Source organism: Eumetopias jubatus, unplaced genomic scaffold (assembly GCF_037043125.1).
Source record: "Eumetopias jubatus isolate StellerSeaLion01/CBP00866 unplaced genomic scaffold, mEumJub1_p1.0 scaffold_10, whole genome shotgun sequence".
In the NCBI taxonomy this organism is placed as follows: Eukaryota; Metazoa; Chordata; class Mammalia; order Carnivora; family Otariidae; genus Eumetopias; species Eumetopias jubatus.
The window spans coordinates 81700011-81715136 of record NW_028274816.1 but is presented as its reverse complement, the minus strand read 5'-3'; the positions used below and the strand labels follow the sequence as shown (position 1 = coordinate 81715136).

General features: G+C 62.5%; 3 protein-coding genes across 4 annotated transcripts; 1 reads left to right on the top strand and 2 right to left on the bottom strand.

Annotated features, from left to right (window-relative positions):
• Positions 1-584: 584 nt before the first annotated feature.
• On the top strand, positions 585-2686 carry RAC3 (Rac family small GTPase 3). 2 transcript variants are annotated; one of them, XM_028112659.2, is made up of 6 exons: positions 585-646; positions 1150-1221; positions 1405-1522; positions 1663-1725; positions 2154-2313; positions 2483-2686. In XM_028112659.2, exons 1-6 carry the CDS (start codon positions 612-614, stop codon positions 2611-2613), a joined length of 579 nt encoding a protein of 192 aa, XP_027968460.1. In that variant the 5' UTR covers positions 585-611; the 3' UTR covers positions 2614-2686. The 2 variants fall into 2 exon arrangements, with proteins under 2 accessions (XP_027968460.1, XP_027968461.1); XM_028112660.2 differs by having other exon boundaries at positions 2154-2317; positions 2483-2640.
• Positions 2687-4140: 1454 nt separating this feature from the next.
• On the bottom strand, positions 4141-6094 carry LOC114216222 (L-xylulose reductase). The gene is made up of 8 exons (XM_028112693.1): positions 6011-6094; positions 5807-5904; positions 5149-5303; positions 5012-5054; positions 4839-4938; positions 4684-4748; positions 4476-4593; positions 4141-4346 (listed from the first exon to the last, which is right to left on the bottom strand). The coding sequence occupies exons 1-8, from the start codon at positions 6060-6062 to the stop codon at positions 4243-4245; spliced, it is 735 nt and encodes a 244-aa protein (XP_027968494.1). The 5' UTR covers positions 6063-6094; the 3' UTR covers positions 4141-4242.
• A 2266-nt stretch (positions 6095-8360) lies between these two features.
• Positions 8361-10506, bottom strand: LOC114216303 (carbonyl reductase [NADPH] 2-like). The gene is given in 9 exon segments (XM_088027253.1): positions 8361-8464; positions 8703-8821; positions 9086-9149; positions 9273-9372; positions 9444-9457; positions 9460-9485; positions 9580-9734; positions 9847-9944; positions 10455-10506. Coding segments are annotated over 9 exon segments (732 nt in total).
• Positions 10507-15126: the final 4620 nt, after the last annotated feature.

The following is a 15126-nucleotide window of genomic DNA, read 5'->3' as shown; positions in this document are numbered from 1 at the left end:
TTTCCCACGTCATCTGTGCTCCCAACCACCCAGGAGACCCTCTGTCCCAACCCTGGAAGGAAGACCCTCCGGGTGCAGCTGGGTGGCCCTTCCCTACTGACGACCGGTGGTGACTGCGGAGCTACTGTGGGCGACCTCCAGCGGCGGAGGGACTGGGGACTGCCAGCACCAGGGCGGGGGCGGGGGGGGGGGTCTCATCCCCTCTGGCAGTGGGCCCTGGGCGCGCCCTCCCTAGGAGAAGCTACAAGCAGAGACCACCCCACGCACGGCCTGGTCGGGGGTGGGAGTCACCTGCCCGCGCCGCACCCTGGCCCGTGGCTTGGATCCCGGGGGCGCTGGGGAGCCCGCCGGGGCTTGGGGAGTGGCCGGGGGTCGCCGTGTCCCCACCCCTCAGCAGAGTTCTCCCGGAACGGCGAGTGCCGGGTTCGGGGCGGGCTCGCGCCCCCCGCGCCCCCCGCCGGCCGCGCTCGGCTGTCTCCGCGCCCGGCGCTCGGCGGCGCTCGGCTGTCTCCGGCCGCTCGGCTCGGCGCTCGGCTCGGGTCCGCGGCCGCTGCGGCGCCGGGCATTTCTCCGCAGCTCGGCTCGCGGCCGCGCCCGCCCGGCCCGCGCCCATGCAGGCCATCAAGTGCGTGGTGGTCGGCGACGGGTGAGTGCGCGTCGCGGAGGCCGCGGGCTGGGCGGGGGCGGCCCCGGGGACCCTGCCCGGGCTGAGCGCACGGCTCCAGGTCGGGGGTGCGGGGGGCCGGCTCGGGGCCGGGCGGGGCGGCCCTCACGCCCTGACGCCCGTGCGGCGCGCGCCCTGGGGCCGGGCAGTAGCGGGAGGGCGCGCCGGGGCGGGGTCCCGGCTGGCCGCCGGGCGCAGGCCTGCAGCCCAGGCCCACCTGATGCTGCCCGGGCCGCCGCCTGGCCTCCTGGTGGGTGGGGCCAGGCCTCTCACCTGGACTGAGCCCTGCGCGGGTCCCACCCTCGCCGGGGCGCCGGGATCTCTGAGCCGGCTCGCCCCCGCCCTACCCTCTGGAGGCCCGCCTGCAGCTCTGCTGGGCTGGGACCCCTGTCTCCGCCTGTGGTCCTTTGGGAGGGGGCTGCCCTTGCTGGGCAGAGGGCTGAGGCTTGGCCCGGCAGCAACGTGGGCTCGCCCTGTGTCCGCAGCGCCGTGGGGAAGACCTGCTTGCTGATCAGCTACACGACCAACGCCTTCCCGGGAGAGTACATTCCCACCGTGTGAGCGCTCCGGGTGGGCGGGTCTGGAGCTAGCCCATCTCAGGGCTCCCCTGGGCGTCGAGGTCAGGCCCAGGTGGCCCTGGTCTGGGCTTCTGGGGTGGGACCAGGGTGCCGCCAAAGCTCAGGTTCTGTGCGCGCCTGAGAGCCCAAGACCTGGACCGACAGGCGCGCTCTGCCTGGCAGCTTCGACAATTACTCTGCCAACGTGATGGTGGACGGGAAGCCGGTCAACCTGGGGCTGTGGGATACCGCCGGGCAGGAGGACTATGACCGGCTGAGGCCGCTCTCCTATCCCCAAACTGTAGGTGACAGCAGGGCCGGCCCCAGGAGTTGGGTGGCTTGGGTGGGGGCCTTGAGGTCCTCGTGTGTGTGTGGAGGGACAGGGGCCATTTGGAGGTCCTTGACCACTCCCACCTGGGCCCCCTCACCCTTTCTCCCAAGGATGTCTTTCTGATCTGCTTCTCCCTGGTGAGCCCAGCCTCCTTTGAGAATGTTCGAGCCAAGGTAGGGCAGTGCTGCCAGGAGGGGGCCTGTCGGTAGGAGAAGGGGGTGTCCAGAGGACTTTCCCTGGCAGGGCAGGGGTGTCTTGCCTGAAGACCTTAGGTCACTTGTCCTTTAGAGGCAGAGGAGATCCCCGTTTTGCTTGGATCTGAAGGTGACCCAGGGAGAGTGATGAAGAGGCAGAGGTGGGGTGGGGGTGGTGAGTGAGGCTCTCAGAGCAGGGAGGGCCAAAAGGCCCTTGAAACTTCCAGGTATGTATTTTTGTCCTTGGTTGTTTCCCCACCAAGCCCACCGGCCGCTTCCTGAAGCAGGAAGGGCTCAGTGTGGATCCAGGGACTGAGATGAAGGGACCCTTGGGAGCCATGGCCTGCTGTGGGCATGGCTGTGGGGGAAGCCCCCAGGTGTAGGGGTCAGAGCCTCCATCCCCACAGTGGTACCCAGAGGTGCGACACCACTGCCCCCACACGCCCATCCTCCTGGTGGGCACCAAGCTGGACCTCCGTGACGACAAGGACACCATCGAACGGCTTCGGGACAAGAAGCTGGCACCTATCACCTACCCCCAGGGCTTGGCCATGGCCCGCGAGATCGGTGAGTGGGCACTGCGGGGCCTTCAGGTGGGGGCAGGAAAGAAGGGGCGGGAGGCATGCTCTGGAGGGCCCCCGCCCGTGCTGACCCCCCCTTGCACTCCGCCTCCCCCCCACTGCCCTCTCCCTTGCTGACCCCCATCCTCAGCAGCGCCTGCTCTCTCTGCCCCCAGGCTCTGTCAAGTACCTGGAGTGCTCAGCCCTCACTCAGCGGGGCCTGAAGACCGTGTTTGACGAGGCCATCCGGGCTGTGCTCTGCCCACCCCCCGTGAAAAAGCCGGGGAAGAAGTGCACAGTCTTCTAGAGCCTGCTTCGAGAGGAGCAGCCCCGCCCGACCCGTGTTTGCTGTCGTGTTGAGATGTCTGGTGTCCCTGAGTCTGCTGTGGGGGAGTGGTGTGGGTGGGGAGGGGGTAGAAGCATGAGGACGAGGCCACCGCTCCTGGGGACAGGGCTGGGGCAGTGGAGTCCTGTCGGCTCTGTCTCCTTTTTCTGGGGGCACAGCTCCAGCTTTACCTGGACCCCACAGGAGGCTGGAAGGGAGCAGGGTCTCCCTCGGGCTGCAGGGGCGGGTCCAGGGCAGCCCCCGGCTGGGCTTCCTGATGGGGGAGGTTGGGGGGATGGGTCCTGTTCATGTGCCCCAGGCAGGGGTGGCCCTTACTCCTTTTATACAATAAACATTCTCCACCAACATCTCCTGCCTCTCTGGGTGCTTGTCTCTCTGGCCCGGGCTGCTTTGCCCCTAACCTCCCGCATAGAGAGTACAGAGGGATGAGCTTGACCCCACACACTGGGCAAAAGGAGAGAGAGACCTTGCTCAGCTGTGTCAGTCCCCAAAGGATGGGACCCAGACGAAAGTGGGAGTAAGAGCATGCGGCCCCTTTGGGGCGAAGAAAAGCCCCTGCTGTACTGACCTCAGGCCTCTGAGAGGGGCACGCCCAGGGGCGTGATGGGGGGCTTTGGTCAGGCAGCTCCCAGTGTGGTGAGGGGCAGCCTGCGGTCAAGGCCCACCAAGCCCTATGTAGACCCTGGCAGGACTGTGCCAGCAGCCTCCCCCGTAGCTCCCCCCACCCACCAGGGCTGGGGGACACTGAGCCGGGAACTCAGGAAGAGAAGTGGTCAGGAGGAAAGGCATCCAGTGTAGACAAAAGCGTGCAGGTCAAGCGTGGTTCGGAGAGGAGAGGAGGCAGCGGCAAGGGGGGAAGCCTGTCACCGCCGAAGTCAGGAATAGTGGGAGGCGAGCTAGGGGTCAGCCTGGGAGGGCCCTGGGAGCCACAGTCCAGGAGCTCGGACTTCACCTGAGGCCCCAGGGCACACTCCAGGCAGACACGTGATTAGAACTCTGCCTCCCTGTGGTGTGCAGAACAGGCCCAACCTAACTCTGAAGAGCCAAATGCCGGATTTTCGGGAATTTTGCTAGGCAGTTGCTCAACAGCCTTATTTATAATTGTGTAAACTTACAGTTAGCTATATTAAAAACAAAATCAACAAATACTCCAAACACTCCTAATGTTTTTGTACACAGTGCTACCACCTATGTTTTTGGGGTTATTTATGCCCACCGTGTCTGTGTGGTGAGGATGCAACATAAAGGTGGGAGACCTCGGGGCACCTGGGGGGCTCAGTCGGTTGATCTTCTGACTCTTGGGTTTTTGTTTTTGTTTTTTAATTTTTTTTTTAAAGATTTTATTTATTTATTTGACAGAGAGACAGCGAGAGGGAACACAAGCAGGGGAGTGGGAGAGGGAGAAGCGGGCTCCCCACTGAGCAGGGAGCCCGATGCGGGGCTCGATCCCAGGACCCTGGGATCATAACCTGAGCCGAAGGCAGACGCTTAACGACTGAGCCACCCAGGCGCCCAAGAATCATGTTTATTGGAGAGATGGGGGACGGGGGTGGGCTCAGCATGGAGCAGGGGCGTGTCAGGAAGAGAGACTCAGGAAGCCAGGAAGCCCCCATCCACTGGCACAGCGGAACCCGTGGTCATGCTGCTCCGGTCACTCAGCAGGAAAAGGATCATGTCCACCACGTTCTCCACCTCTGTGGGCAGGGTGGAAGTTAGGGTATTAGGTGAAGGGGGCTGCTCTTCATCCTTCCCTCCCACTCCTCAATCGAGGCAGGAACAGGGGCTACTGGTGCAACTCCCCATTGGGCTCCTGCCTGACTCACCAGCAAACTTGCCAAGTGGGATTCGATCCAGCATGGTCTTGGCCTTTTGGGGGTTGCTCCAATTGGCCTGGCCCATGGAGGTCATCACCACTGTGGGGTTCACCGTGTTCACGCGGATCTACACCAGGACAGGCAGGAGGTCAGCAAGGCAGGCTAGGTGCCCAGGGCAGGTGGGCTGGGTGATGGGAGGCAACCCAGTGGGGCTCACCTTGTGTGGCCCAAGCTCCAGAGCCATCGCCTTGGTCAGCATGTCCATGGCACCCTTGGTGGAGCCTGTGAGGAGAGGCATGCCTCGAGCCTGAGCTGGCTGCAGGCTTGGGGGTCAGTGGGGTCGGGGCTAGGGTGTAGCCGGGGCTTACTCACAGTAGACGCTGTGGTTAGTTATCGCACGCTGTGAGGCCTGGCTGGAGACGTTCACGATGGAGCCCGGGGCTCCCCGAGCTATTAAGCCCCTGGCCACGATCTGGAATTGCAGAGGGAGCATGACGCAGAACTAGTCACCCACCTTTCCCACTCCTGCCCTGAAGGCAGCTCACCTGGGATACTTGGATGACAGCCCGTAGGTTCACGTTGAAGGACCTGGAGGCAGGTGGAGAGACCCTGGTCAGGGACTGGGGCTGCTGCTGCAGGGGGCAGCCCTTGCCCTAGGGTTCCTCCACCCTGGCCAGCTCACGTGTCATACGCCTCCTTGGTGACCTCCAGGAAGGGCTGCAGCAGCGCCACGCCAGCGTTGTTCACCAGCAGGTCCACAGGGCCGACGTTGCCCAGTGCCCGCTCCGTGGCCTCCCAGTCACCCAGGTCCACACACACGGGTTCCACCCCAGGGCACTGTGCGTATGGGGGTGGGGGGGCACAGTTACCAGAGGCTCCATGCCCAAGGAGGGGCACAGCTGGGCCTCTGCCACGTGAGACCTTTCAGACTGACATGGGGAGGGATTAGAGATCCCAGAGGGTCCAGGCCCCTTCTTGGGGTTCAGAATCCCAGGCTGCTGAAGGAGGTGTTAGAGGAGCTAACACGGCCCCTGGGCCCCTGGGCATCTCAGGGCTTAGGGACCTGGAGGCTGGCCCAGCCTCTGGCCAGTCCACTTCCTGCACCCTATTGCCTCAGGCCCCGAGCCTGCAAAAGCAGCCATTTCTGCCTCCTTCCAAGCCCAGCGGGTGTCGCCGTTCTTCCGGACACTGGGCCGCTCATGAAGGCCGAGCGCCCCGGGAGGGGTTGCTGAGGACCCTTGGTCAGCCCCAGCGCCTGGCGCCTGCGCGTCCGGGCCCAACTTCCCCGCCGCCCCGCCCGCCGCCCGCTGCCCTCTGGTCGGGGACTGGGGGGCGCCTACCTCACGGACCAGGCTGTCCAGGTCGGCCCGGGTCCGGCTCACGGCCACCACCTGCACACCCGCGGCGTGCAGCGCCTGGACAGTGCCGCGCCCGATTCCTGCGTGGAGCGCGGCTCAATGTGGCTCACCCCCACCTCGCCCGACGGCCACCCCCGGACCCTGGCCGCCCGCTGTCCCCCCACCCCGGCCGCCCCTCAGGCCCACCTTTGCCCGCCCCAGTGACGAGCGCCCGGCGGCCCGCGAGCCCCAGCTCCATGGTCAGCGTTCGGTCCCAGCGCTCGGCGGCGGCCACACTGCAGGTGGGAGGGCACGGGGCGGGGCGGGGCGGGGCAGGGCGGGGCGCGGAGCGACCAATCACAGGCCGGTGTCCGGGCTGGGGCGGGGACATTAAAATAGCGCCCCCCATAGTGGGAGACTCGCCGAAGGGAGTGGGCGCGGCAGGGGCGGCTAGTCAACCGGGCGTGAAATCGGTTTAGCAGCCTCCGCGAGCATTTTTTTGCCTTTTTTTTTTTTTTTTTTGCCAGGGTTGTTACAAAAAAGCAGATGTGGTAGTTAATGCCGGAAAGAATGTGTAGCTACATGTGAAATGGAGGACGGAGTGCTAACATTTCTTGTTTTGTTTCTGAAAAGGAAAGTTTGGTGAAAAGGATTGCATGCCTCCTCCCCACCCCCCGACCTGGGATTGGCTCAGGCGGGTGCACCTGGAGGGCCCAAAGGGAGAGTTTGGACAACTAAATAAGCCTGAAGAAGCCAATGCCACAAAGGTCCATTTAAACCTTGAAGGAGCTGAACCCCAGTATCATCCAGGCCCTCCCGCTTGAGACCACCGGCACTTTACAAAACTCGGGTAGGATAAGAAGAGATTGAGGTCATCGAGGTGCACAGTGGCCAGCAAGGGCAAGCATTGCTTCCTGAGGCTTTGGGGTCATTCACAGATATATATGAGATATATATATATATATATGTGTGTGTGTGCACTGCCTCCCGCATAAAAGCTGATTTGTTTAGTGGGTCATGGTGAGAAAGCCAAAACTGCCTGGAGTACCCTTCTATGGCCAAGAGTAGGGAATTGGTGGTTGCAGGGCCTCTGGGTCAGTGGGGCTTTGGGCCCGGAGGAGTGGACTGGCTGGAGAAGAAGGTAACCAGGGCAGCACAAAGCACAAATCTGAGAAGCCCCTGGAGAACAGCCAAGTGAGTCCTCCCCACCAAGCCTGGTCCTGAAGTGCACACCCCCGGCTGCCGCTCAAACCCTGCCCTCTGCCTCCCAGAGACCAAGGGAAGAGTGGCCCCCCACCTGAAAGTCCTTCCTGAAAGGCACATGTGCTTTGATCCCTCTGTGGCTTTCCTTTGCCCCCAGAACAGGGTCCAAATCCTCTAAACTGTCCCGTGATCCTCAGTGGGCCGGCCAGGCCTGGCACAAACCTTGCTGTGGGAGGCCCTGCAGGTTGGCGGGAAACGCCCTCAGCTCTCCCCACCCCGACCCTGTGCTCTCCCTGCCCAGGGGAACCATTGCCTGTAGGACTCCACCCCAGCCCCTCATCCCTTGCGTCCTTGCTCAAGGTTGGAGACTTTTCCAGTCTAGCTGAGTGACCACCTCAGGCCTCATCACCCCCCAGGTGCCCTGTGGGGACTCGGCTCGGAGGGTCGCGGCTGAGCCCGGCAGGACCCGCAGAGCTCCTGTGCCTGGCCTCGGGCCAGACAGAAGGCAGGGCAGCAGCTGTGGACCCCTGCCCAGCTCGGGCCGCCTTCCCGGGAGTGGTCTTGTGAGGGGAGGTGTGCCTGGAGGTGGAACTGGATTCCCTTGGGCTGGATAAACTCGGTTGGTCCAGCACCCCCCCCGTCCCCTCACAGCCGGGCTGAGCGCTCCGTCCCATCTTCCCGAGGGATGGCCTACGTCTAGTCCAGACCCCAGAGTAACCTCTGTAACTCTGACCTCTCTGACCCGCGGTGGTCGCAGCTGCGGCGCGGGGCTGAAGGGCGGGACCAGAGCCTTCAGGGAGGGAAGGTAGCTGTAGGCTGCCCTCCGGCCTCTGGCCTCTGGCCTCTTGGGGGAGAGGCGTGGACAACAAGAATCTCTGTGTAAACAAGTCGCTGCCCTTCAGCCACAAGCCAGGGTCGGCGGTGGTGTCCGGCTGGCTCTAGGATCTGCCCCCTCACTTCATGGAAAGTGAAATGTGTGCCCCCCATCCCTGATTCCTCCCCGGCCTCGCGGCTACCCCTCCAAAACCGTGGCACGCACTGGATCCAGGAGGACGGCCTCCATTTATTTAGGCAAATCCAACCAGCACAGCGGAGGACACAGTGGGCGGGGGCGACAGGGGGTTTCCCGGCAGCGCGGGTGCGGATGGGGAGCGTGGCCAGATACCGAGTCCGAATGGGAGAGGGTTTGGTGGGGCCGGCAGGGTGAAGGGGCCTCTGGCGTGAAGGCGTGGCCGGGTGTTGGGCGGAGCCGGATGTTGGAGGGGAGGCGTGGTCCGAGTGTGGGGCGGGGCCTGGTGGGCCGAGCCCCGCCTCTCCCCCACCCCCACCCCCGGGCTCGCCAGCGCGGCACGCTCTAGGAGGCCAGGTACCCGGCGTCCACGAGGATGCCCGAGCCGCTGGTGGGGGCGCTGCGGTCGCTGAGCAGGAAGAGGATGCCGTTGACCACGTCCTCCATCTCTGCGGGGAGCGGCGGGGGGCAGGCGGGGGGGCAGGCGGGGTCAGAGCGGCGCGCCCCGCCGCTCCCCGCAGCCCCGCTGACCTGCAGACTTCGGCAGCGAGTGCCGCTCCTTCAGCTTCCGGGCTAACTCGGGGTCCGTCAAGACTTTCTGGCTCATGGCCATCGGCACCACCTTGGGGTTCACGGAGTTTACCCGGATCCAGGGCGGGCCCCGCCGCTCCCCGCAGCCCCGCTGACCTGCAAACTTCTGCAGCGAGTGCCGCTCCTTCAGCTTCCGGGCTAACTCGGGGTCCGTCAAGACTTTCTGGCTCATGGCCATCGGTACCACCTTGGGGTTCACGGAGTTTACCCGGATCCAGGGCCCAGGGGTCGAAGTGGGCCTCAGCAGGTATATGAGCCCCGCCCCCACAGCCTCTGCGCAGCCCCCCAACACACACCTGCAGAACTTGCTTTCTGTGTTCAGTCCATCACTGACCCCACTGCCCAGAGCCTTGGGTCATCCTCAGACCTCTCCCATGCCCTCTGCTGCCCCTTACCATTGCCAGCCCCAAGCCCTGCCTGCACCCCACCTTATGTGATCCCCCACCCCTGTTCCCCAGGGCCCCCCTCCCATGCCCACCTTGTATGGCCCCAGCTCTACGGCCATGACTTTGGTGAGTATGGTCATTGCACCTTTGGTGCAGCCTGTGGAGGGCAGACAGTCCTGAGGACCCCTTAGGGATTCAGCCTCCTTTGCACAGAGGCTAAGCCCCAGAGCCCAGCATCTCCTGCATGGAATGGGTGGTGCAGGCTGGCAGAGGGACTCACTGTAGACGGCTAGGTTGGGAAAGGAGACATGGTCCACCATGCTGGAGACACTGACAGTGGAGCCAGGCACTCCTTGGTGGATCATGCCCTGGGCCACAGTCTAGAAGCCAAGAGAGGGGCAGCCTGACTCCACCGCACTCCCACCTGGGCCTTGTCCTCCCACTGGCTCACCTGGGATACCTGATCGTGGAGCGCAGGTTCACATTGAAGGTCCTGGGGGAAGGCAGACAATCAGATGGTTCGTGGCCACGTCTGCCCCACGTCCTCAGCAACCCCTCCCCAGTCTACTTGCTCTCCAGCTCCCCACCTGTCGAAGACCTCTTTGGTGGCCTCCAGGAAGGGCTGCGTCAGCAGCATGGCAACATTGTTCACCAGCAGATCCACAGGGCCCACATTGCCCAGTGCCTGCTCTGTGGCCTCCCCGTCACCCAGGTCCACACACACAGTCTCTATCCTGGGGCACTGTGGAGAGGCATTGGTCAGTGATCAAGGAGGTACTCCCAGCAGGCTCATGAGGCACCCAGAGGGTGTGGGGGGCAGGCTGCTCGGGCCACGGCGGGGCTGCATGCCTCACCTCCTTGGAGAGGCTGACCAGGCCAGTGTTGGTGCGGCTCACAGCTATCACTCTGGCTCCCGGGGCATGCAGGGCCTTCACAGTGTCTCTTCCGATCCCTGCAGGGGTGCAGTGGGTAAGCAGATGGCCCAGTACATCTGGGTCAAGGCTGAGGCCCGGGGCTGCATCCCCTTCTGCCCAGGAAAGAGCAGTGAGTGCTGGGCAGAGAATGGACCCCAGGGGGTAAGTGGTGGTCTGAGTCAGAGGCTTGGCCAGCCAGGGTCTGGCCAAGGGAGGCCCCAGAGAGTGGCTCCTTCCCACTGGGCCCAGGGAAGAGGCCCTGGCTGGATCTCTGAGCCTGAGGGCCACCGTCTGGGGGCAGGGAGTCTCACACTGCCCAGGGAGTGGCCAATGTCCTGTTCCAGGGCAGCCTGCTGGGTGGTGGACATCAGCCTGGGCTCAGGTCCAGGGGCTGTCAGGGGTGCAGTGAGGGGATAATTGCTGGTGGGGTGGTCCGTGACATGCATGGAGGGACTCACGACCCCAACACAGGCCTGTGAGGCTTCGGGCCCCACCTTACTCTCCACCTCAGCCCCTCCCGCACCCTCAGCTGCCCTGCTCGCACCCACCTTTCCCTGCCCCTGCCACCAGGGCCTGCAGGCCACTGGAATTCAGCTGCATAGTGCTGACTCTGAGCCTCTGTCCAGCGGAAGAGGAGGGCACGGAGGTTTTAAAGGCCTGGGCAGGCCGTTCTGGGGGCGTCGAGGAAGGGAGGCTGGGGGCACGGGGCAGGGGAGGGGCATCACAACAGCTTCTGTTTCCACATTCACAGGGATCTGCTGCCCTCCTCACCACAACCTGAAGGTGCTGGCCAAAAATTCCACCCTGAGTTTTGGAAAAGGAAATAAAAATAAACCCTGGACTGGGGGGCATGCCCCTTCTTGGCTGGCTGGGGACAGATGGCCTGGAGCTGGACCCTGCATGATAGCACAGGCACACTGGGCTTAAGGCTGGTCTCCCACCCCGCTGACCCTACTGCACCATGGCCCCGGTCTGGGGACCACTGCAGCTCCAGAGTCTTCCTCACGCGCCCCTGGCCACCCGAGGACCCCTGTCCCTTGGGCCTGCAAGCACAGTGCTCAGCCCTGTCCACAGGTGTGGCCGCCCTGAGGTGCCCTCATTCCCTCTCAGGGGTGGCTCTGGGGGTGGGGGGGTTCTCTCCTTCCCCAGCTGTCCCCCTTTGCTTCCCTTCCCTCCCCCTTTTGGAACTTCATCTCAGCACAGATGGGTGGACTCTTCGCAGTGGCAAAGGACTCACTGTGGGCTTCTCCTTCGTGCCACTGATGCCCGTGGATTCTGATGGTGAGTCTGCTCCTGGGGATGAGTCCAAGGGGATGTCCCGAGTGCCTTCCAGTCCTATGTCACAGGCCTCACAGGACCAAAGCCACTGTCCGGAGGTCCGGAGTTCAGGCACAGGACCCCTCCACCAGGCCCTCCAGGTGTGACCCTGACACACAGGGGGCCCTTGCTGCCTCTCCCTCATTCAGGCCTGGCTGGACCCCAGGTGCGGTCCCGGGAAGACAGGCTCCTGTCCTAAAGCGCATCCTGCCTCTCTGACACCTATTCTGCTCCCGGAGGCCCAGGTGGGCTTGCCCTCTGGGCATGTCCTTGCCCTCGTGAATCATCGGGGAGTAAAATTGAGGAAATCCTTGCCCTGGGCATGGCACAGCACATGCAATCTGGCTTTCCTCCCAGACACTTGTTAGAAATCCTTTCCCAAGAGGGACTCAGGGTGCCGGCTGTGGGGGCGGAACAGTTGTGTGCACAGCGAGGCCCCCAGAATGCGCACTGGAGCCGTGCCTGGGAAGCACGTTGGGGCGGCATAGGGCTGAGCCCTCATCTACAGTGGGATCCACAGGTCTCATCCAAGATCCCCAGGATGGAGTACACCTGCTCCCACCCCTCCCAGAGCCCTGGGAGCTGGCTTCCAGCCCCAAGCCCCCGCACCCCCCTTGCCTGATCTCACAGAAGACCCTCTGGGGAGTGTTCTCCCAAACACCCACAGGTTAAAAACGCCTCCCCGCTTCCACTAACTCACACCCCAAATCAAAACACCACACCGCGTGGTCCATCCCTCCAAGGCTGCCACTGTGTTCCAGACACAGTTCAAATGCTACAGATAATTTTTATTTTGAAATAATTCAGAATTGCAAGGATGCTACAGACTTCCCCACCGCGTCATTTGAGAGTAAAACTAGCACCCCATCACCCCCAAGTAGCCTCATGTCTGCTTCCTTCAAACACAGACATTATCATGCACACGCACACACACACGCGTGTGCACATGAACACACGTGCACACGCACGAACACACAATCCAGGAGACTAACACCACGAATCCCCACCATGTGTCCTCAGCTCCCATTCAGGTCTCATAAATTTTCCCAGTGATGTTCTTTTTAAAAAGAACAGTTTCATCGAGGTATAGTTGATAGACACTGTCAACAAAAATTCAACTGAGTAAATTTTAAAGATCTAATTGGCTTTCTCAATCAATTTGTGGATTAGGCATCTTCCCATCTAGCAAGTAGAGAAGAACTCCACTGAGCGGCAGAAAAGGAGAGGTTTTTAAAGGAAGAGAGGGACTAGGAAAAAGGAAATTATTAGCAAAGGATGCCTCACTCCAGGCATGGTGGCTCTCCTAAGGGGAATAGACACTTCCGAGTGCCGACCGGGACGTTCCCAGGTTGACTGGGTCAAGGGTTCCTGATATGAGTGACTACGGTTTGGGCCTCTGGTTTCCTTTTTTTTCTTTTTTTTTTAATGTTTTATTTATTCATGAGAGTCAGAGAGAGAGAGAGAGAGAGAGAGAGGCAGAGGCAGAGGGGGGAGAAGCAAGCTCCCCACTGAGCAGGGAGCCCGACGCCAGGCTCGATCCCAGGACCCTGGGATCATGACCTGAGCTGAAGGCAGAAGCCTAACGACTGAGCCACCCAGGCGCCCCTGGGCCTCTGATTTTCTTTTTCTCTCTTCCTTTCTTCCTTCCTTTTGTTCTTTCTTTCCTTTTTAAGATTTTATTTATTTATTCGTAAGAGAGAGAGAGCGCACAAGCAGAGGGAGAAACAGGCTCCCCACAGAGCAGGGAGCCCAATGTGGGACTTGATCCCAGGACCCCGGGATCATGACCTGAGCCGAAGGCAGATGTTTCACCAACTGAGCCACCCAGGCGCCCCTGGGCCTGGGGTTTTCTTTTTAGCAACACTGAAGTGCACAGATTAAATGTGTACAATTGGAGGAGCGGGCGTAGACAAGCCCCCATGAAACCATCCCTACAATCAAGGTCATAAACACATCCATCACCTCCCCAGGTTCCTGGCGTCCAGTTGCTTTGTGTTTGCAGTGAGAGCGCGTGGCCCGAGACCCTGCCCCCACAGTGTCCTGGGAGGAGCGTCCACAGCTCGGCGCATCCCTGCAGGTCACTCACGCCTCTTGCCTGAACAGGTAGTGAAAGGGTCCAGTCCAGGCTCACCTGTGGTTTGGGATGGCCCGTCTCGTCTCCCTCACCCCAGAGCACTCCTCAGTCTTTCCTTGACCTTTATGACCTTGGCATTTCTGGAGCCTGGGGGTCAGTTCTTTTGTAGAAAGCCTGTCAGCTGGGCCTTGCCCAGTGTTCCCTCGTGGTGAGGGGCTGCATGTCTCTGTCAGGGGCTCCAGGGAAGGGCGCCGTGTCTCACAGCACGCCGTCAGCGGATGCCATGCGAACCCGTCTCACCGCTGGTGATGTTAGCTCTGATGGAGGGATGTCAGCTGTGACCACCTCAGGCACAGCACTGTCCCTCTGCTTCACATCTGTCCTCCGAACCGCGGGCAAAACGTCCCCTGTGGCTCGGGTCCGCCGTGCGCGGCGTCCGCCCACCCAGTGCACACCCGCCACAGTGCATCTGACTTAACTTCCAAGTAAAGCCAGTAGCAAAATCTGACTAACGTGATTCAGCCAGCAGCGCACAACCAGCCACGCGCTCCCTTAGATGCTGGAGCCCAAACTCAGAAGCCTGGCCGCTACCAGCTCGGCTTGTGGCAGATGGGACGGGAATGGCGGGAGAGGACAGAATGGGCACACAGACGTGCAAGCGCAGCGGGGAGCTGACACCTCTCGTCTGCAACGGGTCACACGGCCACCTGTTCACCTTGCACAACGCCACAGCCCGGGCTCCTTGCCCGCTGGAGGAAGACCTCTGTCTGGTGGCCTTCTGACCACCGCCGCGTGTGGCAATCGCCACCGAGTCGTCTTTGGGGATTGGGTGCCACCCCAGGATCCCGTGCCCCTGCTGAATTCGGGAAGCCCGGCTCGACGGCAGCCATGCCCGCCAAGCTCTCTGGCTGCCGAGAAGGGCCCGTCGTGAACTTATTTCTCAAAAGCGGTGCTGAGGGGGGCACCCCCTGGGCTCTCCGGGCTGGGAGAGCGGGTCTCACGGGAACGTGCCAACCTCTCCACGCCCGTGGTGCCTTCCTGCCCCAGCATGCCTTGGAGCCCGGCATTTCCAGGTGTTTCGTGCGGCTGTCCTGCGTCCGGGCCCCAGCCCGCGGGGCAAGCGCCCGGCTGGCACCACCAGCTGCTGCCCTCACAGGAGCCCGGCTCTGCTGGTGAGCCCTGTGGACGTCCGTCTCCGCGCAGCTTTGTGTCCCTTCTGCGCTGCTCCCACGCCCTTGGTGTCCATTCCACACAGATGCCTCCCCGGGTCTGTTGCTCCTAATCAACAAAATTGTGAAGTTGTTCTGGTGTGTGTGTGGCCCACCACTTCCCAAACTCACGCTTGGGATTTCACCCCGGCCTGCCCAGACTCATGGAGCGGGGGGCAGGGGGCCTGTGCAGTAGGAGGACCTGCGGCCGCTGCACGACCCGCGGGGTGGGGGAGGGGCGGGCGGGCGCAGGGGGCTCTTTGGGCAAAGGGACAGTGGGCTCTTGGGACACTTAGTGCTGCAAAGCGTGCGTCCCTCTGTCCCACCCCAGAGTTCCAGGTCCCATGCTTTAGCAGTTGGTGCCGCCACTTTCACAAAGCGTCCCTGGGGCCTGAGGGGTCCATTTGCACCATCATTCCGGGTGAGACTGAGTCTGGGTCTGCAGAGGGTCAGCGCTTCTTCGAGGACTACTGCGGACACTTTCAAGTCTCTTATGCAGGCCTTGGGCTGGGAACGCCCCTTCCCCTGTGTCTCTACAGCCAGGAGAAGCACCCGCTGCCCCCACTGAACCCCCTGCGCCCACTGAGCCTGCTGCCCCCCGTGCCCGCTGAGCCCCCTGCG